General features: G+C 39.5%; 1 protein-coding gene across 1 annotated transcript; it reads right to left on the bottom strand.

Moving 5' to 3' along the window:
* Nucleotides 1-173: 173 nt before the first annotated feature.
* Nucleotides 174-22412, bottom strand: eif3jb (eukaryotic translation initiation factor 3, subunit Jb). The gene is made up of 8 exons (XM_060911719.1): nt 22289-22412; nt 22109-22200; nt 11763-11817; nt 5664-5755; nt 4904-5018; nt 3045-3218; nt 2885-2958; nt 174-1276 (listed from the first exon to the last, which is right to left on the bottom strand). Exons 1-8 carry the CDS (start codon nt 22308-22310, stop codon nt 1142-1144), a joined length of 759 nt encoding a protein of 252 aa, XP_060767702.1. The 5' UTR covers nt 22311-22412; the 3' UTR covers nt 174-1141.
* Between the last annotated feature and the right edge of the window lie 5360 nt (nt 22413-27772).

Below are 27772 nucleotides of genomic sequence, written 5' to 3'. Positions count from 1 at the left end.
TTAAAGTTTCTTAGGTCATATACTCATCACCTGTACTGTGATTAGTTTCTACTTGAAAATGTAAATAATGGGATATTTATTTCATACACAATGATAACCAGACCCTAAAATAAATACGAACGCCTTGTGTTTTTGACTCTCACTACAGAAGTTCTTCCAAAAAATAAAATAAATCCTTGACCAATCATTTTTTATTAAATTAGATCCTTAAAAAAAAACACTGCTGGATTCTTGTCATCCACCAGTTCTTTTTCTCTCTCACAAATGATTAAGGGTGAAAACCCCAAAATATTGATTGGGAGCAAACGTTTTTCTGTTCAGCCTAATCTTCTTCCTCCTTGATACAAGCCTGCAGAAGCTACAACGAAAGAATAAGCCCCACACTCTTGCACTAGTAATATAAATCTACCAGCATGAGAGCAAACATTTAAATGGAAAGAAAGTCAAAATCACATTGGAAATGCCACTTTCAACTTGTACTTACATTTCCATCCTTTAAAAAAAAAAAAAACACAAGTGTACCTACCACCAGTGCTCCTTGTGTAGTGTCTGCTGTAAATGCACTGACATTTTCAAGGGAAAATAAAGTTGCTGAATGATGTGCATCTGATGGAGCTGACAACCAGAGCTCTAGATAGAATTCTGTGGAAATTTCCACCACAGGAAAATATCCATACTTTTTTTTTCTCTTTCCTTTTTCAACCGAGACGTTCTGTACACAATTATTTTGCATAGAATATCACATTTGTTTCTATGTAAATAAAATTGCACAGAGGTTAACACCATCAGCTATTTCAACCAAAATAAAGACGTATTTTATATAAGGCATTATGATTCTTTTTCTTATTTGGGCCAATTAGAGAAGACACTTGTGCAAAGATGTCTCACGTCCTAAAGTCTTCATCAGAGGCAGAGTTGTAAATACAAGGCAATGATAGATCTTCCTCGTCACCAAACACCAATTTTTGGTGATAGCAGCTTCACTAAGAGTTGTTTTGACCACTGAAGCAAAAAAGTCAAAGGTTGACACAGTGTTCAGTTTACTCCAGGATGGCACTGATGAGAGAAAAATGAGAGACAGGGGATTGCTGCATGTCTTGAGGGGGGGTGGGGGGCCGAAGGGGGTGCGATTCAGCCTTCGTCACATGAAGTCCTCGTAATCGTTGTAGCTGCCCTCAAAGTTGCCGTAATCGTCAAATTCGTCTTTCATTTTTGCTTTTAAACCACCGCCGGCGAGGACGGTTTTCTTTTTCTTCTTGGTGCCTTTGGATTTTTCCTATAGAGAGAAAATGATCATGTGAAACAGATAAGTAAGGGTCAGAATTCTTCTCTCACACAACTGAAAAGTTCAGAATATCAAGATGGTTAGGGGAATGATTTAACAGTAAGCAAGCAAACAGCTCCCTCTACAGCATAGATGAGGAATTACACTCAGGCTTCTGTGACACTCATTTCACATTAAGCTCTTCATCTACAGCTCTCGAGTTCCAGAGACTATCCCAGGAACACATCCTGACTGGGATGCCTAGTCAGGATCTAACAACTCGACCGCCCCATTTAAGGGAACACCTGGGTGCAAAAGTTTGCATCCCCAACGGTTTCCAGGTGAAAATGGACGACATGCATTTAACACTTGATCAAACAAATTAAAATGAAATTCTGTGACGTTCAAGTGAGATGTTGCTTTTCTGCAACAAGACAACAACCAAAAAGAGACAAGGGGGAGGAAGAAGAAAAAAAAAATTATATATGAAATCTAAAAAAGTTACGGAGAATTGAATGTGGATTCAAAAGCTGTTCTGGCATTTAAAAAGTACATCACATTCAGAAAGAGCGTACAAACAGCTGAACTGAAATATTTATCTGACTTGATAAACAAAGGGATAATATAATATAGGCACATCTGTGAAATGCAACATGCCATGCCCCCCCCCCCCAATAAGTTTATTATACTCAGCAAAAATAAAAACTTGACACTCATTATTTTTCAATTAGTGTTTAGAAACTTTTCTTGAAAGAGTTCTTGTTGTGATTATGGTTAAATGCATTGTCAAGGGCATTACATCACACATTCATTCTACCGGTCGGGCCTACGTAGCACGTGCGAGAGCACTGCACGCTAAAATCACGTTTCCACGTGACACAAGTGACGTGACCTATTGATACACGTGCAGTTGATCTCACGGTAGCAGAGTAGAGTGTCATCTCAGAAAAACAAGGTTTTATGGTTAATTATTCGTTAATTTGCAATGCCACGACTGTCAAACATTCAGCGTGAACGTGCCATTGGCATGCTGAATACGGGAACATCCGTCACTGACGTTGCGAGGGTTATGGGATGCAGTCGACAGACCATCCATAATCTCCAGACACGTCTCCATCAAACTGGCACCACAGCCGACCGTAAGGAACCCTCCACAGAACTTGCAGGAGCTTGGTGCCATGTTGGTACAAATATGGCGGCGCATTCCCCAAGCTGTGTTCAGACGCATCATCCAATCCATGAGGAGACGTTGTATCGCAGTTGTGAACGCCCATTGAGGACACACCCGATATTGACATGATTTCATTAAGTTGTGACTCACAGTTTTTGATCATGGACATTGTCGTCGCATTTCCGGTGGAACCGTTTCCATGACAAACATGATCTGTATGCTATAGCATCTTTAATGACAAGATAATTGAATACAATCGTTATTTCAAACCTATTTTCCAAAATGTTCAAATTATTGACTTTGAAACGAGTGTAAAGTTTTTATTTTTGTTGAGTATATTATGCCGCAAACTTTTGCGCCCAGCTATAATAAGAACCGTGCCTGTTGGATGTGTAGTGTCAAAAAAAGCATCTCACAGACAAAAAAAAGGAGACAAGTTCATAGCCTACCTTTTCCTGCTTTTGCTTTTCATTGAGAAGAACCGACAGTGAACTGCTGATTTTCTTCAAGTCGTCTACTTCCACTGTGACAAACAGTAACAAGCAAACCTTATATACTTCAGTGTACAATTATAAAACAGACACACAAACTCCGAGGAATTCCACTCACGTGAAATACAGAGTTCCCGAAACAGCGACTCCAAAAAGCTGGAATAATGCACTGACTTTTCAAACTGTGTAACCTTATCTCTCAGTAATTTCTCAAAAACTACAAAGTCTTCCTTAGTCGAGGGACACATGGCTTCAATTCCCGAGGCACTGTTTGTGGTAGTTGTGTCAACACCTGCAAATCAGAAGAGTTTGAGTGTCATCATCACCTTCAAAAAAAGTTCATTTCCTTTAATTGAGGATCAAGTGCTTCCTTTCATTAAATTGAGGCAACTTGAGGAAGCGATCAGGCACAGAAGCGCACTTTGTGAATAGTTACGTATTACAGAGATCCACAACTGACACTTTGACAAGTAAATAGTCCAGAATTAAATTTTGACTTAAGCAATGAATCAAGTTTCAGATAACAATTGTATTTTATATGGCAAATTAAATGGTCGTTTTACACTTTAAGCATATCAGGGATTCAATGAACATTTTATTTCCACAAGTACAAATTCAACTCATTACATCAAACTTTATTTTTTTCATTTCACTAGCGAAAAGTCAATATTTACTCGTGAAAAATGAAATCTGTCCAGGTGGAAATTCAATTTTCACTACTGAATACAAAATCTTTCACCAAAATTGAATTTGATACCATGAATTTTAAAAAAATGCCCCCTCTCTTCAAAAAATGCCCCCCCCCCCACTAGTTCACGTTTAATACTTTTCAAATTTTCACAAACATTTTTACTCGTGAAACATTCACTTAAAACTAAATTCTTGATCAACTATAATTTTGGCTAATTTATTTATTGATATCACAAGCTTATATTTGCACTGGTAAAAAAAAAAATCTATTTTTGATATCAGGAATTCCATTTCCACTCCTGGTAATCTAATCCATTCTGGCACAAATTCAGTTCCAACTCATAGAAACTTGACTTCAACTTGTAAGATTCAAATCACTAGTAAAATGGTGTTTGTACAAGCAAAAGAATTTTTAAAAACCCTCACATTTAACATTTATATTACTGAATTTTCACTCATGAATTTGTAACTTTGGTATTAAATTATTTTTGTATGAATATAGTTTTTACTCTTAAACTTCATATGTGAAAATCAAATTCTTGATTATGAAGAAAGCTATAATTAAGAGCTAAAAAAAAAAGGCTCGTCTTGATTTTAGAGATCTCAAAATTACACAAGTCTCAATTGTGAATTTTTACTAGAACAAACTGAATCTCAGATATCTGTAACAGCATTTTTATGGAGTAAAATCTGGGATTGTGGATACGAGATACAGGAACTCAGTTCACTACAATTCAATGTGTTGTATCGAATCAACCAGGCAAAACTGAATCAGATACAATTCTATAAAACAGATGTTTTACGAGTAGAAATTTAATTGACAAGTAAAAATTAAAATTAGATACCTTTAGTTCAAATTCAGTCGAATAAAATTTACATTTCAAAAGACTTAAAAACCAGCCATAAAAACAATATTTACATATCTTAATTTACAATAGTTTTACGATTTACATCGTAATGAAAATATATGTTTTATCTATTTCCATTATAAAACATCCATTTAACAGCAATGAGCATTCACGGACCTAAATCAGAAAACATTCTGTACAATTAGTCTGAATAATTGATATTAATTATGAAAAATACTGATTAAAAAAAAAAAAAATTTGTCGTTTCATTCAGAGGCTTGATATATTTTATTTTTTTGTACCATGCAGTAAAATATCTGCAGCATACATTTCATAGTTCAGTAGTTGAGGCTGGTTAATTCTAGATGAATCAAAAATGAAACACACACAGAGTATAAGAAACCCTCGTTATTGATAACCGACACTTGACGCCACTCACCGAACGCTTCACACGCGAGCACCATGTCCGACTCCTCCTGCAGCTTCTGCAAGCGCACTTTCTCGGCTGCCTGCTCTTCAGGTGTGAGCTGGGAATTCACCTGGGACTCGGACAACTGGTCAAATATCGATGGCAAGAGACGCGTTATGATTTGTTATCCAAGAACTTAAACATATGCAAATAAAAACACTAAAATCTTCAGGTCCAGATATGCAGCTATCATGACTGAATGCTGAGGAACGATCTTTTACTTTATGACACTAAGCAGATGTGTATTTGATGCGATTTTTTATTTTATTGTGGCGCTTCATGTTATCACTTTTGATCAACAGATATCTTTTGAAGTTAGATCATCATCTTTAGAAACTCATTCCTTTCTGAGCGTTAGCCCTGGAGCTAATTTCTGGTTTAATAAGCCTCCTTCAGCTAAACTAATTTACATAAGCACATGTGATTGGATAAACCTGTGTGTGTATCAGGTTCAGAAAACTAGACCTCACTGAACTATGGACAGTTTGTTTTTTCCTTCCATACATCAATCTACACTGCGATTTGTTTTTTTTAAAAACACAATGACTCCTACTTTAAAAAATGTAAAAGATTTTCTTCAGGTCTCAATAATCAAATCGTATTCTTCAGAAAACAAACGCTACTGATCCTGGATTAGCACTGCATCTAAGGAAGGAATTTTCTACTTAAAAAAAAAAAAAGGAAATAAACCCACCACTCAATGAATGCCATGCAATAAAAACTGACTCACCCTTTTCTTCAGCTCCTCTTCGTTTTCCCCCCCTTCATTTTCTTTCTCTTTGATTTTTGCAGCCAGCTTTTTCTTTTGTGAAACTTTCACCTCTGAGAAAGAGAGAGAAAATGAAATGATCCTCCTGAATTACATCCAGATGCCAGGCAATATTTTACAACCCCACATACAATGAGATAAAAGTGTATAACTTGGTCATTTAATCCTAATGCAGCTTTAATGGCTTTGAATAATTTATTAAAGCACCGATGAAGAATGTCTAATTACCCAGACTAAATGGGTCAGCGGAAACAGTTTAAATAAAGCGAAGCTTTATAAGAGAGTGATAATTGTTGGAATGGTAGCATGCTCCATGCCAAAATTAATCCATCCACCAGTGGCTGGAATAAAATGACAAATCGTTACTGTTAGTGAAACTCCAGCATGCTGCCAGAAGTCATGTTTTGGTTACATGCAAAAAAGAGACAGTTGAGCATAATTTAACCAAAACACGGCAAGCTAGTCATCTAGTTTAAATCATGGATTAAAGCAAAAAAAATTTGACTGAAAATTTACGGGGGGGGGGGGGGGGGGGGGGGGGGGGGTATGTGTGGATTTCGATGAAATTCTGAGAATGGTTAACTTAGAACTGATAACTTTATCATCAATTAATATATTCAATTTATTGCACTCTCTTTCCATTGCTTCCGTATATTATTTTTTTGTGGCAAACCACACACAAATGCAAGCACCTGGAATGTTTAGCTTTTTGCACCATGAACTAAATGGCTTTCCGTTTTCACCTATTTCGTACAGCCAAGCCCACCTCCACTTGTTTTTTTACACCTTTATCGATGGCAGACACATCAGTGCCTTCTTTCATGTAAAGCGCATCCATGCTGCCGAAACCGAAAGCAGAATGACATGCTCCTCTGTGCTCGACGTCAATATAGAAAAAAGTTTGGATCTTCGCTTAAATTAAAATTATAATTTGACCTTACTTTGTGTTGAATACGACTTCAAAAAAAATTCAAGATTTTATTAAGAGAAATATTGTGGCCAACACATGTGTTAAGTTACCTAAAAGATCGCGTGAAGTTGGCTGCTATCTACTTTGCGTTCGTTCTCATTTTCCTCCATCATTTCATAGGCCAGAAAGATGTTTTGACGTAATTTAACTTAGTAGGCTATGATTATTATTTAACCGTAGTCTTCTAGACATTTTGACTGTTTGGGGCATTGAACGCTGGTGTATGATTTTCAGGGAATAAAGTTTAGCGCATGTCGGAACATCATTGCACTCGCAGCCTCCAACTCCTCAAACGTCCTTTAAATTGTGATATAACGTAGGCTATAAGGCACGGTTCTAACATACCTTACACACTGGCCTAACGAAAATAATTGTTGGGGCGTCTGCTGATGTGTTAGCTATAAATTTAGGTTTAATTACTTCTGACAGTCTGTAAGCATTGCACCGTCGGGTCTTCAAGTCTGGCTGAAGCAGAGGAGCGGGCTTTCCGGGGTTTATTTTTTCGTTTTTTTTTTTTTTAACATGCTCCATTTCTATATGTCCAGGTTTGAACTAAGTCATTTTGGCAAGATTTAATTTAATACAAAACAGAAATGGTCAGACACAAGCACGCCAAGCACATGGGAATGTATTTTGCCAATTTTGACAGCGCATGTTTTTTTAATGCCGCTCCGTAGACAGCGAACGTTTAAACATGATCAAACATAGGAAATGAACGACACAAAGCATGGCTCAAAAACAAAAAAGTTAAATAAACCCTGCTGATAGTTGATGGTGTTGCAACACATCAGTGTTATAACCCAACCTCTACCCAACCACCCGTCATTTTAATTCTCCTCGGATCAGCACCGACCTCACATTTGGCCTTGGGAGAGTTCAGTTGACGGAAATCCGTCACACGACGGAAAACTTTAATCCATGGTTTAAATGCATAAGAGCTAGCTGATAAATCGAGGGGATAAATAAATAAGTGACTATGCCATTTCCTGGCAGGAAGACAATTACAACAATCAATCACGAATTTAGTTGTGCGCTCGTACAAGATACAAGTCAGAAATATGCCAAAAGTGCAGTATTTATCACCCCCAAAAAGTCACATATGAAGCCAAAATGATCTGTGCAGACATTTTGAACTCTCGGATATTAACGGATGTTTCCTGAAAGCCCCGCCCCCCAATTTTATGTTCTCTCAAATCGAGTAGTATCCTCAATTTCTGTCAAAGTCAATACAGAAATTGTATTGTTTTGCATGAATAAACTATTAGTGCATGTTCAACTCGGGGAATATTACAGAAGTATACACTCTTGTTCTTGATTCTGAGATCCCTGTTCTTGGCTGCAGGAGTGGAACCCAATGTGTTCTGCTGTTACATGCTGAGATGCTTTTCTGCTCACCACAGTTGTAAAAAGTGATGTTACTATATCCTTCCAGGCACAAAAGCTCAAACTAATCTGTCAATTTTCCCTCTGAGCTCTCTTATCAACAAGGCATTTGTTTCCACCCACAGAACTGTCGCTCATTCAATTCGATGTTTTTTTTTTTTTTTCCGCACCATTCTGTATAAACTCTAGAGATTGCTGTGTGTGTAACCCCCAGGAGATCAGCAGTTTCTGAAATACTCAAACCAGTCCATCTGGCTCAAACCAACACCCATACCACAGTGAAAGAACATCACACTTTGAGATGACAATTTTTCCCATTCTAATGTTAGAACATTGTGAACATTAACTGAAGCTCTTGATTTGTATCTGCATGATTTGATGCACCGTGCTGCTGCCGAGGGATCGGCTGATTAGAGAACTGCATCAAACAGAACAGCAGGTGGATGGGTGTTCCTAATAAAGTGGTTGGTGAGGCTATATTTAACACTACTATACTATGTTCATTAGGAAAGCCAAGAATGGTCAAAAACAGGACTTAATTTTTCGGGGACGGGGTGGGAACCCCACACAAAAGGAAAAAACAACCCCAAGGAAGACTTTGACCCCAAAATATTAAACATGCCAAGAAAAGCATCAAATCTGACACATTACCAAAAATAAGGGCAGAAATGCTCGTCTTTTTTGTTGTTGTTTGTTTTAAGACATTGTTCATACAGAGGTGACCCTTTAGATAAATTTGAACACTGAATCAAGATTTAAAGATGATGCTGCTACGACAAACAAAACTATTAGAAAAAAAGCATTTTTATATATATATTTTTTTTAATTTAAGTGTAATCTACTGTTAGATTCCGATCAGTTATAAACAGTCACTGTGCATGAACGTTAATGATCACGAAGACAACACGACGCATGGAGTTCTTTTAAAATTAGGAACCCTGTTATGGTGAACATGATAATTCTGTAAAATGTTCGATTCTACCAACAGTGATGCTTGACAGTTTGTGAACCCTTTAGAATTTTCTGTTTCCGCATAAACATCATCAGATTTTTACACAAGTCATAAAAGTAGATCATGAGAACCCAATTAAAACAAAATGTGACAAATATTATTATACTTGGTCATTTATTTATTGAGTAAAACATGGGTGCAAGTATAAAATTTTCAAAAACCTGAAAAGTCTGACAAAGTCAGATGTGCATGGCGCAGCCATGCGGGGGGGGGTTTACAAAGGGAGGTGAGCCCCCCCCTTAGGGCTCGAAAAAAAATTTTAATTACAAGTTAAAATGGTTGTCTCTCATGCAAACATTTATAATATTAATAGTTATATGATTTGCATATTCACATCAAATGTTTAATACATTTCATCAATTCATCTGAAATAAATATTTCAAATACCAGGCTTGATATTTCAAAACATCTAGTAACTACTAATTTAAATGTTGAAACAACCATTTTTAATATGCTTTTGCTGTGATACCTTTTTTACAATATATACACAGCTCGAGTTAAAATAAGGGGCCACATGTCTTGATGTCCTCAGAAACTCCTGGATTTTAGCAAATAAGATTCGGCTTTTTCCATATACAAAAATATCTATATTTTATAATCCATTACTGACTACAAATGAGTTTTCAACCCAACAACCACATTAGAAAAGATGATATAAAAAAGCTAACAAACTTATTTCAAGACCTACCTTACTTTTATTTAATAATTGAAAGGTAATCAAATGTCCAAAAAAAAAAAAAGTTTATAAAACCAGATACTTGTGATGAATAATTTCAATTCTAGAAGAAAGCACATTGCATTTGCACATCACATAATATCAGATGACAATTTAAATCACCAATAAAATGTTTTGAATTCACTTATTACTACATAGCACAAAAATCAGAAAAGTGCACGGCCAATATCATTAATTTCAAAATTCTTTCCTTAGGAGCAATACTTGCAGAAAACACCTGGGCCAAAATTATCAATGACTTTGCATTTTGACCATGTGAAAGTTACTGTTACTTTGTTCCCATCTCCATTTATTTCTACACGTCTTTTCTAATTCTTTTGTATTGGAGCCTTCCGATAAAAACTTCATTTTGACATATTTTGATCAGTAACCAGAAGCAAAGCACGTGAATCTGTCGCAAGGGAGGGAAGCAAAATAAGGCTTATTATAAAAGCTGAAGTTTCACTGGACGGCAGTTAACAGTGAGCCAATCAAAAGCACCGTTCTAACTTGCACCAAAAGAAACGGCAACTCATGGGAACAGCTGTGTTGATTTGGTCGAACAACGTGCTACGTGCGTGAAACATGATATCACATATATACAACACCGTGAAACAACGGGCTAGTCAGGACCGCTCGTCGGTGAGCGGCGTATAAATTGAATGAGGTTTGTGGCGACGACGAGATGAAAAGATTTGTCTCGTGCAGAGACTGTACCGCGGTAACCCGGTAATACGCCGAGAGTGAGACAGTGAGAGGGCCACCCCCCCGAAAATCTCAACAGATTTACACGATTTGGAAAAATGACTTTTTCAGAACCGAAAAAACCGGAGCTTCCGGCACATACCGGAAAACTTGCACCCATGGTAAAACAATCCAGTATTATTATATCAGCGAGTGGCAAAAGTATGGGAAGCTTTGCTTTGAGTATCTGGCATGACCCGCCCTTGTCGCAGTTGTTCCTGTACTAAACTTTTGCGGTAACTGTTGATCAGTCCTACAAATCTAATCTTGGTGACTGGTCATTTGGTTATGCAGCAGTGTGTACACTACACTACAGGAACAAGAGCAAGCAAGAACAAACAAATAAGGGAAAATGTGGAAGAAGGATTGGGTGGAGAGATTGGGTCGTCTGTTCTGCAAAGAGAACTGGAGGTATAGTACAAAATGGTAGATTTTTTTTTTTTAACTATTTTTGCTCAAGCATTTGAGTAGGACAGGACAATGTTTCTTACAGAGGGCATAATTATTATATTTACATTTTACCCCTTCGCTGGGGCGGCACGGTGGTGTAGTGGTTAGCGCTGTCGCCTCACAGCAAGAAGGTCCGGGTTCGAGCCCCGTGGCCGGCGAGGGCCTTTCTGTGTGGAGTTTGCATGTTCTCCCCGTGTCCGCGTGGGTTTCCTCCGGGTGCTCCGGTTTCCCCCACAGTCCAAAGACATGCAGGTTAGGTTAACTGGTGACTCTAAATTGAGCGTAGGTGTGAATGTGAGTGTGAATGGTTGTCTGTGTCTATGTGTCAGCCCTGTGATGACCTGGCGACTTGTCCAGGGTGTACCCCGCCTTTCGCCTGTAGTCAGCTGGGATAGGCTCCAGCTTGCCTGCGACCCTGTAGAACAGGATAAAGCGGCTACAGATGAGATGAGACCCCTGCTCTCTCTCTCTCTCAGCTGGATGATCAACTGAATTCAGGGATCTGCTGCACATGAAGACAGATGAACTGTATTTCATATACATTTATATCACTTATTGACTTATTGGTTGTCTTTCATTGCTGTACTTACAGCTAGTTGTAAAGGGATTCTCAATACGTGACGCACTGCAGACAAAATCAAACGTGCTTGAAAATATTGGCACCCCACAATTATTCACAGACTGAAATTGTTTTTTTATTGGGGGGGGGGGGGGGGGGGGTGTCAAAAGATCATGGGTTTAAATTGTGTCGTCTGTACTCGCTCTGCTTCAAATTGAAAACCTTACCTGGTTTCTTCTCCTCCACTTTCTGTTCTTCCTCATCGTCATCATCCCAGTTATCCTACATGAGAAAGAACAAAGTAAACCCAAGGAATTTAAATGTTATTTATTTAAGTAAAAAAAAAAAAAAAAAACCACACAAATGACTGAAACAGAAAATTTTTTAAAAAGGCTCAGAGTAATCAATTTAAAAACTAAATGTACACCAAAACTAAGCTCTGAAAAAAATTGTCAGTCATATGCCTCAATAACGTCAAAATTTTTTGAACATGTTTTGCACTGTCACATCTGTACTCATGCACTGATACCAATTCTTCAAAAGTGGAAAACATAGTACGACTCTAAAAGCAAAAGGTAACAAAAGATTAAAAAAAAAATTTTTTTTTAAATCGTCAGAAACCGAAAAGCGACAGATAGGCCTGTCCAGAACACACACAGTTCACAGAGAGTAAAAACACAAAGCTGACACCCCAGACCAGAGTTCTAGAACACATTAAAAAGACCCTGCATCACATGTTTATCACATCTACATAACTCTGGAACACCTTCAAAAGATTCCATATAATTTCCAAAACCTCATGGAACATTTCTAAGCGATTTTCATATCACTTCTCAGGGATTCTTAGTTTTATTGCTTTTGAGGGTTTCTGGAAGTCTTCTAAGCAGGGCTCTACAGTGCACACATTTCACTCGCATTTGCGAGCGAATTTTTTGGCATGCGAACGACGAAAAAAAAAAAAACGCACATTCGTGCGAGGGCTTCTTGCAGCCGACAATTTAGGAAAGCACTGAGCACAGACGCGACAAGTTTAACATTCTAAAATGTATCAAACGTTAAACTGCAAAGTATGTAAATCCAGCGCTGGATAGCCTACCTAATATTTTTTTACACTAGAGACAAGAAAATTACATCAATGTGTTCAGGGGAGCCTTGTAGTGCTCAATGTGAAAGAATTTTGTGAATAGCTCCTTCCGTTTTCGTGTAAATCCCTGTTGTTTGGAGGGAGCACTGAGAAAATCCTGCACTTTGTGTGGACACTCAGCGCGCGGGTGGGGGAGGGGCTGCTCACGCTCTCTCTCTCTCACACACACACACACATATATATAAGGGAGGGGCTGCTCCCTCTGAAGGCCAATTTATGCTGACAACCCAGTCCTCGCAGACAGCGCCGCAGACAGTGTCTGCGTAGCCCCCCCCACCTTCGCAGACGCTCTGCGCGCACCTCCCAAAAACTGTGACCACCGCAGAAGCCTCGCAGACAGCGCCGCAGACAAGAGGGCTCTGATTGGTCCACTCTACATCCGCTGTACACGCACTTCCGCTTCCCTACTTTCCCGGTTTGGTTTGTTTTCACGACCGGCATTTTTAAAAACACGAGCGAAGATGGAGCAGCATGGAGAGCGGTTGATTGAGGAAGTACGGACATCTATACGACTCCAGTTCTAGTCATTATAAAAAAAAAAAAGTGCTAGTCATTATAAGTAACCGGAGGATAAACACTCCACTAACCACACCCACCAACTACTCCTAGCGACTTCGCGCCCCCTTGCGTTGTGCCGGTGAATAACATGGCGCACGCCTATTATCCCCGCTCAACAATAAATTACAACTGTCTGCGAAAAGCTATCTGCGAAAGCCTTGTCGCACGAGCATGCAGAGGCCTTGAGAGAGACACAGGCTTGTAGCATCAAGGCAAGTCACACATTCACAGAGTTCAGCTCAGCTCCTGCAATAGCGACTGCTACGCGCACTGCATCACTCTCACAATTTCCCCCAGGGGAATTGTCTCTAGTTAGTTATAGAAACTCAGTTCAGCTACAAAACTCAGGATATTGCACTGTATTTGGTATTGCATTGTATTGGGTATGGATGTAAAAGTGTAGAAATATAAAATATACAAAAGCTATAAAAACTAAAAAGGTGCTCTGTGAGGTTGCACTGTAATAAGTATTGCACTGTATCAGGTAAGTGTGAGAATATTATCCTTTTAGGTCCTTGTTGGTGCATTGTTGCACCTGCCAGAAGTGCCATCAGTCAGTGCATGTAATTAGCCTTTTTCACATTACGTCACTTGCAGAAGAACCTCACATCCGCTTTCAGCCTTTTGAATGGAAGAAGAGGCGGCATGCTAATCTGCTGGCTAACAAGTAGCAACCAGAGAAAGTCAGTAAACTTCCTTTCCAAAACAAGGCAGATAGGTGACTGGAATGGTCGCTAACAATATGTAATGATAAACAACAATGCGCAATATTATCAATCTTATCTGTGAATGACACAGTTTTGTTAACATATGTTGCCACCGTATACCTCTTCTTCCATTCAAAAGGCTGAAAACGAATACGAGTTCCCCTGCAAGTGACGTAATGTGAAAAAGGCTAATTGTTCAAGGTGGTTATGGCCTGTGGGGAAAAAACTGTTTTTGAGTCTGTTGGTCCTTGCTTTGATGCACCTGTAATGCCTGCCTGAGGGCAGCAAGTCAAAGAACTCAGAGCCAGGGTGGGAGCTGTCCTTGATGTTGTTAGCTCTGCTCTCTGTTTAGCTACTGTTTGTTCATTCATTCAGTTGTTCGGTATTCATTTGTTTGTTCATTCATTCATTCATTCCTCAATTGAATTTTGCGTTGTGTGTTGGTGTGTCTAAGGTTTGCGCTGCAATAAACCTTTAAAATGAAAACCTGCTTGTGCCCCCATTTTTTCCCGTGCTCCTAAAATTTTTAACGCCGTGGCTCAGGCGGATAAGGCGCCGTGCCATAAATCCGGGGACCCGGGTTCGAATCCGACCCGAGGTCATTTCCCGATCCATCCCCATCTCTCTCCTGCTCATTTCCAGTCTCTACACTGTCCTATCCAATAAAGGTGAAAAAAAAGCCCCCCCCCCAAAAAAAAAATCTTTAAAAAAAAAAAAAGGTGGAAAAAGCCCCCCCCAAAAAAAAATCTTTAAAAAAACTTGCCATTTGGATTTCCCGGCAAACTGATTTTAGTGACGTCGCGTACGGGATGCCTCCCTCTGAATCCTACGTCAGCGCTGGTTTGTTTATGAGAAAACGACCGTATTATTTGCATCCCCGGTGTTGTCTTCATCGTCTTCACTACTTGAATCATCATCAAATCCAAACAGACGAAGCCCCAATTCTGACATCTCATTACATTCTTCATCCAAAGGTGAAGTAACATTGCGCTCAGGTGACAATTCCATATTTCAATGCAAAAATCGCTGGCTGCCAAACTTTGTCTACACAGGCTGTGCACTGAAACCGTGCAAGCTCTCGCAGCCTGCTGACGCTTCCACAGGTGACGTCACGAATCTGGCTCCAAACTCCCTTGGGATTTTTCCAGACGCGTTTTGTTATTTTTTTTCTGCTGTAGACAGATGGCCTTGTGTAATATTACCCTGGATGAGTGTGTAAAGGGACATACTTTCATATTTAAAAAAAAAAAAAATGAAATTGGTCCAGGATACGCACTTTAACTCTTCCATATTCTTGGGTTGTCTTCTGTGTATGGCTGTCTTCAAGTCATTCCACAGCGTTTCAATAGGATTGAGATCTGGGCCCTGACTAGGCCATTCCAAAAGACGGATTTTGTTCTTCTGAAACCATTGTGCTGTGGACTTGCTGCGATGTTTGGGGTCATTGTCCCGTTGCACCACCCAGCCTCTTCTGAGCTTCAGTTGACAGCCAGACACCCTTCACATTATCCTGGAGAATTTGTTGATACATTTGGGAATTCATTTTCCCCTCAGTGATGGCAAGATTTCCAGGCCCTGACGCAGCAAAACAGGCCCAAATCATGATGCTCCCTCCACCATACTTTACTGTAGGGATGAGGTTTTGATGTTGATATACAGTGCCCTTTTTACACCAAATGGAGTTCTGCTTGTTCCTCCCAAATAGTTCAATTTTGGTTTCATCACTCCACAAAACATTTTCCCAGTACCATTGTGGAGTGTCCAAGTGCTCTTTTGCAAAATTCAGGAGTGCAGCAATGTTCTTTTTTGACAGCAGTGGCTTCCTGCCATGGACTCCTTTCTTGTTCAATGTTTTGCGTATTGTTGAATCATGAACAGAGATGTTAGCCAGTTCTAATGACATCTTCAAGTCTTTTGCTGTCACTCTACGGTTCTTCTTTACCTCGTTAATGATTGTGCGTTGTGCTCTTAGGGTCATCTTGGCAGGGCGCCCACTTCTAGGCAGAGTAGCCACAATATCTCATCATCTCCATTTATAGACAACTTGCCTGACAGTAGACTGATGAATACCTAAAATATTTGAGATGACTTTGTAACCCTTTTCAGCCTTATGCAAGTTAACAATTCTGGATCTTAGGTCTTCAGATAGCTCTTTTGCGCAAGGCATGATTCCCATCTGGATATGCTCCTTGTCAAAAGTTCAAACTCAAACTTTTCAGGCGTTTTTAATCAAAGTAATTCTAGGCCACACCTCTGAACTCGTTTCATTAAATGGAACCCAGGTGTGCTAAATTCTGACTCCAATGAGCTTTTTAAAAAGTCATTAGCTTAGGGCTCACTTACTTTTTCCAACTTCAGTTTCACAGTTTGAATGATTTATTCAATATGGTCAAACATTCTTTGAAAATCTGTATCTTTAGTTATAGGAGACTGTCTTTGTTCATTATTATGACTTACATGAAGATATGACCATGTTTTATGGGAATTAGGCATAAATACAGAAAATTCCAAGGGGTTCACAAACTTTTTACTTTGACTGTATATTAGTTCTAACTGGATCCCCTGGATCCCAGAACACCTCTGTGACATTCATCACTTGTAAGTGACTCCAAAACGCTGCTAAAGGATTCTAAAACACCATTCTGGAACACTACAAATAGATTCTTCATCACCTATACCGGCTAATTTACACCAGAACTGTTTGGGAGGCCTTTTTCAGTTGTCCATCTGACGTCTGTCTTTTGTTACAGACAGAATTCCATTGGAAGTAATGCAGCGGTTTAGACTGGTAGGGCTTTAAGCATGTATTATGTTTGTAAAAACACGAGGCGAGCATTTTTAAATGCTTCGGTTCTATTTTTTTCGCACACAAGAGAATCATCATCAAAATCCACGCGCACACACAAAAACGCCTCCTATTCTGTCACATTAAAACATTGTGTTTAAGGACTTGAATTGTTACTTCATGACACTGATGACTGTTTAATATGAAAATTTTATATTTTTTCACTTTGTGAGCATGTTTATGACTTATTTGCTGCTCTTGAAATGTCTATCACAGGCACCCATCTTCTCATGAAGATTTACCGTTTATACCTCGTCACCTTAGTGCTTATGTCACTTCAGCAGCTTTTGTGACACGAGCCTGCTGTTGCATTCTCGAATCTTGAAAAATCACGCTTCAGAAACGGAGGCAGTGCAAAACGTATACATTCACTTATGTTTTGCTCAACCTGCGTCTCGCATGCTGTGTAAATTCTCTTTAAAGGGGAACTGAAGGCAAATTTATAAAAATTCTATTTCTCATTTTATAAAATACAAGAATGCGTTTGATAGCTATTTTGTCACCGCTATTGCAAGTTATGAGTGTTTGAAATATGCTATGTAATACATTAGTCCATATGTCAAAGCAATGGCCGCAAACAAGATTCGTTGAGACCTGTGCGAGACATCGTAGGACGGAAGTAAAACGTACAGCGGAAATCAAAGTGACCAACATCTGCCAACGTTGTCAAAAGACGCGCACCCCCTCTTTCGAATGCTGACGTAATCAAGCCGGAAGTTTTCCCTATGTCCGAAATCGCTCCCGACTCACTACTGTATATACGGCACTATATAGTGGGGATGCCATTTTGTAGTGCTGTCCGAAACCTTAGTGAAGATCATGTGGGAAATGCGCTCAGTATAATATGTATTTATCACAAAAATACATGCATGTATTTATTATTTTGAAAACCCACCAACCACCTGATCTGGCATGCTTTAATAGCGCGACAATGACGTAAATACCAGCGTGACGGACTCGTCCTTATCCTGTCGTCTTTCCAACTCTACTCCACGTTGGTTCAAAGTCGTATGGAATAATCTCCATCACTGATGAAGCTGGAAAATCTCTAAATTAATCTAAGTTGGAATGATATGGTGATCTGGCCGCTGTGTAAACAGTTTTCAAAATGGCGGCACTGATACTTCACGTTTGAAGTCTCGCACAAGTCTCGTGAAGATTGTGCGGATAAACGACGCCTGCCATGGACCAAACGATCTACATTCAACGTGGCTAAAAACCGAATAGGCCGATAAGCATAATATAACATGTCAATACGAGTCACGATATAAAGGTTAATAAAACCGAAAACGTAATTGAATAACGTGTTAAGAAATAAAGCAAGTTTAAAAATGACTTCAGTTCCCCTTTAAGAGACTTGAGATTCAGTGCCACTTCTCAGGGATTCCAGAACACCACTAACACTCTACAGCACTTACTTCTAAAGAATTCTACGACACTAGTGAGATATTCTGGAAAACTTCCAGTGTATTCTATAATCACTTGTTAGGGGTTGTGGAACAGAGCTAAGCAAGCCTATATCACCTCTAAAGGATTCCATACAACTTCTACGACATCTGCAACACTCTTCTGGGATTCTAGAACACTTCCTAAGTTGTACCGATTCTAAAATAACTCCTGGAGGTTTTCCTCAGTTTTTAATGATTTCTAGAATACTAGGCTAAGTTCTCAGTAATTCTAGAACACTCCATGAGGGTTATCTCAGATCCAATTGACTTTAGAACACCTGTAGAACGCTCCATTTCTAAGCAAGTCTAAAACGCTTTCAGCTGACTATCAGTTCTAAGTGAATCTAGAACACTTATGGGGTTTGATTAATTCTAAATGAATTGACAGGACTTTGAGAGACGTCCACCAGTTCTAAGAAAATCTAGAACAATTCCATACGTTTCTACCACCTCCACATGATTCCAGAACACTTGGAGAGGGCTCTATCAGTTCTAAGTGAACCTAGATGAAGTGAATCTAGACACACTTCTGGGGTTCGATCAATTCTAAAAGAAGTGACAGGAGTTCGAGAGAGGTCCACCAGTTCTAAGCAAATCGAGAACACTTCCAAATGATTCCAGAATATTTCTAGAGAGGTCCATTGGGTCCAAGTGAATCTTCAACACATCGAAGGTTCCATTGGCTCTTAGTGATTCTTGAACACTACCATATGCTTCTAGTGGTTCTAAGTGATTCCAGAACATGTGTAGAGGGCTCGATCAGTTCTAACTGAACCCAGACGAAGTGAATCTAAAAACACTTACGGGATTCGATCAATTCTAAACAAACTGACAGGACTTTGAGAGAGGTCTACCAGTTCTAAGCAAATCTAGAACACTTCCATATGTTTCTACTAGTTCCAAGTGATTCCAGAACATTTCTAGAGGTTTCTCTCAGTTATAAGTGAATCTACAGACTTCCATATGTTTTTCAGTTCTAATTGATTCCAAAGGTCCATTGGGTCCAAGTGAATCTTCAATATGTCTAAGGTTCCATCAGTTCTTAGTGATTCTTGAACACTACCATGTGCTTTGAGCAGTTCTAAGTGATTCCGGAACATGTGTAGAGGGCTCCATCAGTTCTAAGTGAACCTAGAGTAAGTGAATCTAGACACACTTATGGGGTTTGAGCAATTCTAAAAGAAGTGACAGGACTTTGAGAGAGGTCTATTAGTCCTAGGCAAATCTAGAACACTTCCACGTGTTTCTCTCCGTTCTAACTGATTCTGGAATATTTCTAGAGCAGTCAAGTGAATCTTCAACACGTCCATAAAGGCTCCATCGGTGCTTAGAGAGTCTTGAACACTACCATATGCTTCGAGCAGTTCGAAGTGATCCCAGAACATGTGTAGAGGGCTCTATCAGTTCTAAGTGAACCTGGATGAAGTGAATCGAGACACTTATGGGGTTCAAGCAATTCTAAAAGAAGTGACAGGACTTTGAGAGAGGTCTATTAGTTCTAAGCAAATCTAGAACACTTCCATATGTTTCTACCACCTCCAAGTGATTCCAAAACACTTGTAGAGGGCTCCATCAGTTCTAAGTGACTCTAGAACACACTTATGGGGTTCGATCAATTCTAAAAGAAGTGACAGGACTTTGAGAGAGGTCTAGTAGTCCTAAGCAAATATAGAACACTTCCATGTGTTTCTCTCAGTTCTAACTGATTCTGGAATATTTCTAGAGCAGTCAAGTGAATCAACATGTCCATAAAGGCTCCATCGGTGCTTAGAGAGTCTTTGGCTACGTTCACACTGCAGGCTGAAGTGACTCAAATCCGATCTTTTCGCCCATATGTGACCTGTATCCGATCTTTTATTGACAATATGAACGACACAGATCCGATTTTTTCAAATCCGACCCAGGCCGTTTGGATATGTGGTCCTAATTCCGATCCCTATCCGCTCTTTTCATATGCGACTTCAGTCTGAACCGCCAGGTCGCATTCATCCGACTTACACGTCATCAACAAGCCACAAACGTCACTATTCTGCACTGAAGTAGGCGGCGGGTCTCTCAAAAAAAGTTACAACATGGCGCATAATCACGGGCGCAGATAGAGGGTGGGACGCATAATCACGGGCGCAGATAGAGGGTGGGATTCGTCCCACCCAGATTTAAATTCACCTCGCTCGGTCCCCCCCCACTTATAGGGAGGAAAAAACATCTATGCTGTCTTTCTTTATATAAGGCAAACCTCACAGAAAAATCAAAAGACTAATTACCATTCGGTTTATTGAGGTGCACAGCAGTGTATACATAGTTGCAACAACTCACATAAAACAAAGACTGATATTCGGTTGGTTGAGCTGCGCAGACTGCACAGGTTGCGAGCTCGAGCTTGGTTGCTATGGTTACTAACAACAAGTTTGACAGGCATATCGGGGTTGGGGTTGGTTTGCTGGCAGCTTTGTCCCCCCCCCCAGTTCAAAAAACGTATCTGCGCCCCTGCGCATGACATCAATGCGAGGGACGCTTCGGGCTGTGAAGGTTCTGAATCTTCTCAATGGAAGGACGCAGAGGTTAGGGAGCTGATTTCCATTTGGGGGGATGCAGCTATTCAAGCTAGATTGGATGGGTCATACCGCAACCGGGCGGTTTTACTTCCGTAAACACTGACCATGCTCACTGCGTGTGACGTCGTCGTATCCTGCAATGCGCATGCGGAACACTTTTAGGTTGCTTTTCGTTCATACTGAGGATCACATACAAGTCGCATATACTTGTTAATGTGAACGACCTCACAAAAAAATCGGATTTCACAAAAAAATCGGAATTGAGCATTAAGCCTTGCAGTGTGAACGTAGCGTTTTACACTACCGTATGCTTCGAGCCGTTCGAAGTGATTCCAGAACATGCGTAGAGGGCTCTATCAGTTCTAAGTGAACCTAGACACACTTATGGGGTTCGATCAGTTCTAAAAGAAGTGACAAGACTTTGAGAGAGGTCTATTAGTTCTAAGCAAATCTAGAACCCTTCCATATGTTTCTCTCAGTTCTAACTGATTCCAGAATATTTCTAGAGCAGTCAAGTGAATCTTCAACACGTCCATCAAGGCTCCATCGGTGCTTAGAGATTCTTGAACAAGTCCATATGTTTCCCTCGGTTCTAGGTGATTCCAGAACAGTTATGGAGGCAGAGGCAGCGCGCCGCACCATGACTCAGAGCCCACGCTGCTCTGCCTCGCTTCAGGTCACGTGATCCCGTCACGCTGACGTCAAATAAAACAAGAAGTTTCTCAGGTGACGCAATCAAATGTCACGCGTCTAATCAAAGTTTTGCGAAAAGAAAACTGGTGATAAAAAAATATGACCTAATCGAACACGGAAAGACCCGAACAGCGAGAGTTAACCACATGAGTTTATTGGAGATAAAATCCGGGTGTGTGGTGTGTTCTCTCTCTCTCTCTCACACACACACACACACACTAAGTGAGGCAACGTTGCACGAGCTGCTGTTGCTATCATTGCTAATAATATTAGCATGACATACCGCTAACGCCAGCGTTTCCACAAAACCAGTGTCAACTAACCAAAAGGGACGGTTTATTATATTTTGACACAATAATACCGGTTTAACAGCACGTTAGCTCTGGCTATATTAACGAGCCAGGGTTAGCTAGCCAAACTAATTGTGTATGAGTAATAACAGTAGCTCTGAACAAACCGCTATTTGAGCTAACAGCTAAAGTTGAACACCGGCCGAAAGCTAGCCTGCTTAGCTTAGCCCTTAGCTCTGTGCTAGCTTTTTAGCCGAGCGGCTAAAACATCTGGAATTCTGATTTGATCTTTAAAACACACAAACTATTCGACGAGACGCATTTTCTCGTTACCTTGACGTCGTCCTCCTCGTCTTCTCCTTCCCACCGGTCCTGCAGCCCCGCCACCGCTTTCAGCGGTTCATTCGGCTCGAAGTTGTCCGCGTCTACAACACACACGAGCGCGCGTTTTAAACTTTAAACCACCTGCGTAACTCGTTTAAAAATACATGAAGAAACTCTCTCACTTCTTACCCCACAAATCAGAATCCGCCATTTTGTGAAATGTGCCAGTTTATCGCACTGCTCTCACACAGCGAGCTGAAGGAACGCATGTGCGCGCGACTCACTGAGCGACTCCGCTGCTCGTGCACGACTCCTAACGTGCACTGCTGCTGACGAGCGCGCGCTCCTGCAATGTGACAGGGAAAGCGCGCTCCCGCCTGGAAGCGTTCGCTCTGCTCTGGCTCACGCCTAGCGCAAAAGTATTGGCACCCTCCGCGAAAACTCTCAGGCACCTGCGAAGAAATGCTGGAGAGCAAGAATGAAATCAAATGTTTCGAACCTGTGCGTTATTTAAATTAAAAACTATTATATAATAACTATGATATAAATAATAACATACTTGGCCAATAAACATGATTATGATTATGATTCCCTCTTCAGGCAGACGAGGAACCAGAATTTGAATATATGTTTATTGGCCAAATATGTTGACACGCACAAGGAATTTGGTTCTGGCAGTCGGTGATACAGGGGAGGGAAAAAAATTGTGAATATATATAAAATGTACAGTATGGACATTACACAGTATAATCAATACGCAATCTACAATAACTAGCATAACTATGATATAAAATATACATTATGTGAGTCATTCTATAATTAGGGGTACATCTCAAGTCCATGTGCTGTATTTGTCAATTTCACTAACTATTAACTTCAGCCAATGATCTTTTGTACATTAGCACACATTTCTCTTTTATATAATACAAAAAGTCAACAAATTACATCATTTTGCTCTGCAAAAATGCATATATAGGCCTAATACTGGAATTTGGTGTTTTTATGCTGTCCGATTTTCCAAATGTCAGGTTTGGTCTTCATATTTACATTAAAAAAAAAAGGTTTTTGTTTAAAATTTTTACAAATATTTATTCAAGGTAATTATTATAATATGACAAAAGTGTTTAAAAGCCTAAAATGCTTTATATTATAAATTAAATGAAGAATTTTGTGTGCGTCCGAGAAACTTGTCAACTATGTTACCCACTGAACCCCCCCATATAAATCGGCAAATGGTTTGGTCCTAAGTCATGTGACCAACATCATGTGATGTCATATCCTCTTTGGTGGGAAATTTGAAGACCGTGTGGTAAGTTTTGAGTTCACCTCTTTAATATTTTCATCAATACTGTTGTATAGTCCTAGAGAGGGTTAATTGTCAACTGTGTTGTCAACATATTCATATAAACCTGATTTAGAAATTGTATTTACAAAGTATACAGCTAAAGATAATAAAAATATGAATTGATTAAGGTCTTGTAGTGAAAGCTCTGAGGTCTGCAGTTAGCACGACACTCTAAAAATGGCCGAAATGTCAACTGTGTTACCCATCAGCTATGACACAGTTGAGGAGGAGGATGTTTTTGTCACTTAATCTTCATATTGACAGACAGAATGATGTAATATGTTCAATTTGTTAAATAAGCTACGTTTCTCTGAAATTGTGTCTAAATGTTGTTTTAACAGTTCACCTGAATTCATCAGCTTATTTGTAATTAAATTTAAAACAATAAAAAGCTCTTTTTATCCTAAAAAGTTTCCTCTTGTTCTTCTGCCCTGTCAACTGTGTTACTCCCGTCAATCGTGTTACATTGCCTGTCAACTGTGTTGCAAGTGCTTTTTGTGCTATAAATCTGTGTTTGATGAACTGTAAAATAAAAGATTGGGGATTATCTCTGGATAGGGAAGTCTTGTATAAGGAGGGAGAACAACTCTAAATTCGACGTAACAAGGATTTATGTTGAAAAAAGTGTCATTCTGCATCACAGTGAACCTTAAAATCCTATTTATGAAGCTCAAAATTCATATTTTCCATAACAGTTGTACAGATTAATTAAAAACATCTTGTTAATGGACTTAAGCACTTTCAAACAAATGTGTTTTCAAATGTGTAGTATTTTTATATATGTTTAAGATGACATAACATTTGTCCGTAACACGGTTGACAAAAACAATTAAATTTTCATTAAAATATTTTAAAAGTAATTTAAGATTAAGCTTGGCAATTAATTTGTTTAGGAACTTGAGGGTATATACCCTGGAAACATATAGGTTATTTATTGAAAAAGAATACTGATATTTTGAGATTTTGCTTTACATGAAATGTACCCCTAATTATAGAATGACTCATGTACAATGCCTATATTATACACAATATGTCTAAAATATCTGTAATCTAAATATATACACACACAGTGGTGCTTGAAAGTTTGTGAACCCTTTAGAATTTTCTATATTTCTGCATAAATATGACCTAAAACATAATCAGATTTTCACACAAAGTCCTAAAAGTAGATAAAGAGAACCCACTTAAACAAATGAGACAAAAATATTATACTCAGTCATTTATTTATTGAGGAAAATGATCTGATATTACATATCTGTGAGTGGCAAAAATATGTGAACCTTTGGTTTCAGTATCTGGTGTGACCCCCTTGTGCAGCAATAACTGCAACTAAACGTTTGTGGTAACTGTTGATCAGTCCTGCACACCGGCTTGGAGGAATTTTAGCCCGTTCCTCCGTACAGAACAGCTTCAACTCTGGGATGTTGGTGGGTTTCCTCACGTGACCTGCTCGCTTCAGGTCCTTCCACAACATTTCGATTGGATTAAGGTCAGGACTTTGACTTGGCCATTCCAAAACATTAACTTTATTCTTCTTTAACCATTCTTTGGTAAAACGACTTGTGTGCTTAGGGTCGTTGTCTTGCTGCATGACCCACCTTCTCTTGAGATTCAGTTCATGGACAGATGTCCTGACATTTTCCTTTAGAAGTCGCTGCTATAATTCAGAATTCATTGTTCCATCAATGATGGCAAGCCGTCCTGGCCCAGATGCAGCAAAACAGGCCCAAACCATGATACTTCCACCACTATGTTTCACAGATGGGATAAGGTTCTTATGCTGGAATGCAGCGTTTTCCTTTCTCCAAACATAACGCTTCTCATTTAAACCAAAAAGTTCTATTTTGGTCTCATCCGTCCACAAAACATTTTTCCAATAGCCTTCTGGCTTGTCCACGTGATCTTTAGCAAACTGCAGACGAGCAGCAATGTTCTTTTTGGAGAGCAGTGGCTTTCTCCTTGCAACCCTGCCATGCACACCATTGTTGTTCAGTGTTCTCCTGATGGTGGACTCATGAACATTAACATTAGCCAATGTGAGAGGGGCCTTCAGTTGCTTAGAAGTTACCCTGGGGTCCTTTGTGACCTCGCCGACTATTACACGCCTTGCTCTTGGAGTGATCTTTATTCGTCGACCACTCCTGCGGAGGGTAACAATGGTCTTGAATTTCCTCCATTTGTACACAATCTGTCTGACTGTGGATTGGTGGAGTCCAAACTCTTTAGAGATGGTTTTGTAACCTTTTCCAGCCTGATGAGCATCAACAACGCTTTTTCCGAGGTCCTCAGAAATCTCCTTTGTTCGTGCCATGATACACTTCCACAAACGTGTTGGGAAGATCAGACTTTGATAGATCCCTGTTCTTTAAATAAAATAGGGTGCCCACTCACACCTGATTGTCATCCCATTGATTGAAAACACCTGACTCTAATTTCACCTTCTAATTAACTGCTAATCCTAGAGGTTCACATACTTTTGCCATTCACAGATATGTAATATTGGATCATTTTCCTCAATAAATAAATGACCAAGTATAATATTTTTGTCTCATTTGTTTAACTGGGTTCTCTTTATCTTCTTTTAGGACTTGTGTGAAAATCTGATGTTTTAGGTCATATTTATGCAGAAATATAGAAAATTCTAAAGGGTTCACAAACTTTCAAGCACCACTGTGTGTGTGTGTGTGTATATATATATATATATATATATATATATATATATATATATATATAAAATTTCAGCATGGTGGTGTAGTGGTTAGCACTGTCACCTCACAGCAAGAAGGTCCTGGGTTCGAGCCCAGTAACTGATGAGGGCCTTTCTGTGCGGAGTTTGTATGTTCTTCCCGTGTCTGTGTGGGTTTCCTCTGGGTGCTCTGGTTTCCCCCACAGTCCAAAGACCTGCAGGTTAGGTTAACATGGGGCGGCCTTGGGCTGAAGTGCCCTTGAGCAAGGCACCTAACCATCAACTGCTCCCTGGGCGCTGTAGTACAGCTGCCCACTGCTCTGGGTGTGTGTTTGTGCTCATTGCTCACTTGTGTGTGTTCACTGCTTCAGATGGGTTAAATACAGAGGATGAATTTCACTGTGCTTGAGTGTGCATGTGACAAATAAAGGCTGCTTCTTCTTAAAAAAAAAAGTGGAATATTGCCATTTATTCCTCATAACTTGAGAAACAAGAACATAAAGTTGACAAATGTATCCGGTTGCATTTCTTCCTTTATTCGCGTTCAAATCATACTGACTGAAATGGAGAGTAATTATTTTATGAATTATTTCTTCTTGTATTTACTGATATATCTGTTGATCCTGGGATTGAGATGCTGGCCTCTTCTGCCCCTCGGACCTGCTTGATCCATCCTGGTGCCCTGTGTCTGGTCGGAGTTTTATCGCCCCACTCCTGTGAAGGACGGCCCCATGAGGACAGTTGAGGGTTATACCTGTTAAAACTGTTAATATTATAGTCAGGCTGTCTGTTGTTGCCCAAATGAGGATGGGTTCCCTTTTGAGTCTGGTTCCTCTCGAGGTTTCTTCCTCATGTCGTCTGAGGGAGTTTTTCCTTGCCACCGTCGCCACAGGCTTGCTCATTGGGGATAGATTAGGGATAAAATTAGCTCATGTTTTAAGTCGTTCAAATTCTGTAAAGCTGCTTTGCGACAATGTTTATTGTTAAAAGCGCTGTACAAATAAACTTGATTTGATTTGATATAAACAGTTGATTAATAAATCACTAATAGAATCAGTATCAGGCTTTCACAGTTAGTTTCACACACACACACACACACACACACAGTGTGAGAGAGACAGACCCAGAGAGAGAGTGAGAGAGACACAGTGTGAGACAGACAGTGGGAGAAAGACAGTGTGTGTGTGAGTGAGAGAATGAGTGAGTGAGTGTGTGAGAGAGAGATTTCAGTAGATTTAACACACCACGTTATATTACAGCAGCGCTTTAATAAATTACATTTATCTTCAGTCAAACTTTAATTCAGAGAAAAGTCAAAGCCACAGGCATCTCAGCTGCAGTCTGTAAGGTCTGGAATCAAATCACATCTTTTATATTTGTAATAAAATATGATTCTGACTTTAAAAATGAATGCAAATTACACAGCTCTCATTTTCCAAGCTGTACTTGGACCAGAGATTTAAATAAGAGGAATATAATTTATATAAATACACAGAACAATAAAATAATTGTGTATATACACTGCAATAAATAAGCACTGAATCTAAACTATGACGCAAACTTGTAAATTAAAATAATGAATTCTACAGTGATCAAATTAAAGTGCTGTTATGAAATCATACAGAATATTGCACAGGCTTCA

Source organism: Neoarius graeffei, chromosome 27 (assembly GCF_027579695.1).
Source record: "Neoarius graeffei isolate fNeoGra1 chromosome 27, fNeoGra1.pri, whole genome shotgun sequence".
In the NCBI taxonomy this organism is placed as follows: domain Eukaryota; kingdom Metazoa; phylum Chordata; class Actinopteri; order Siluriformes; family Ariidae; genus Neoarius; species Neoarius graeffei.
The sequence above is the reverse complement of the archived record's forward strand: the minus strand, read 5'-3'. Positions and strand labels throughout refer to the sequence as shown.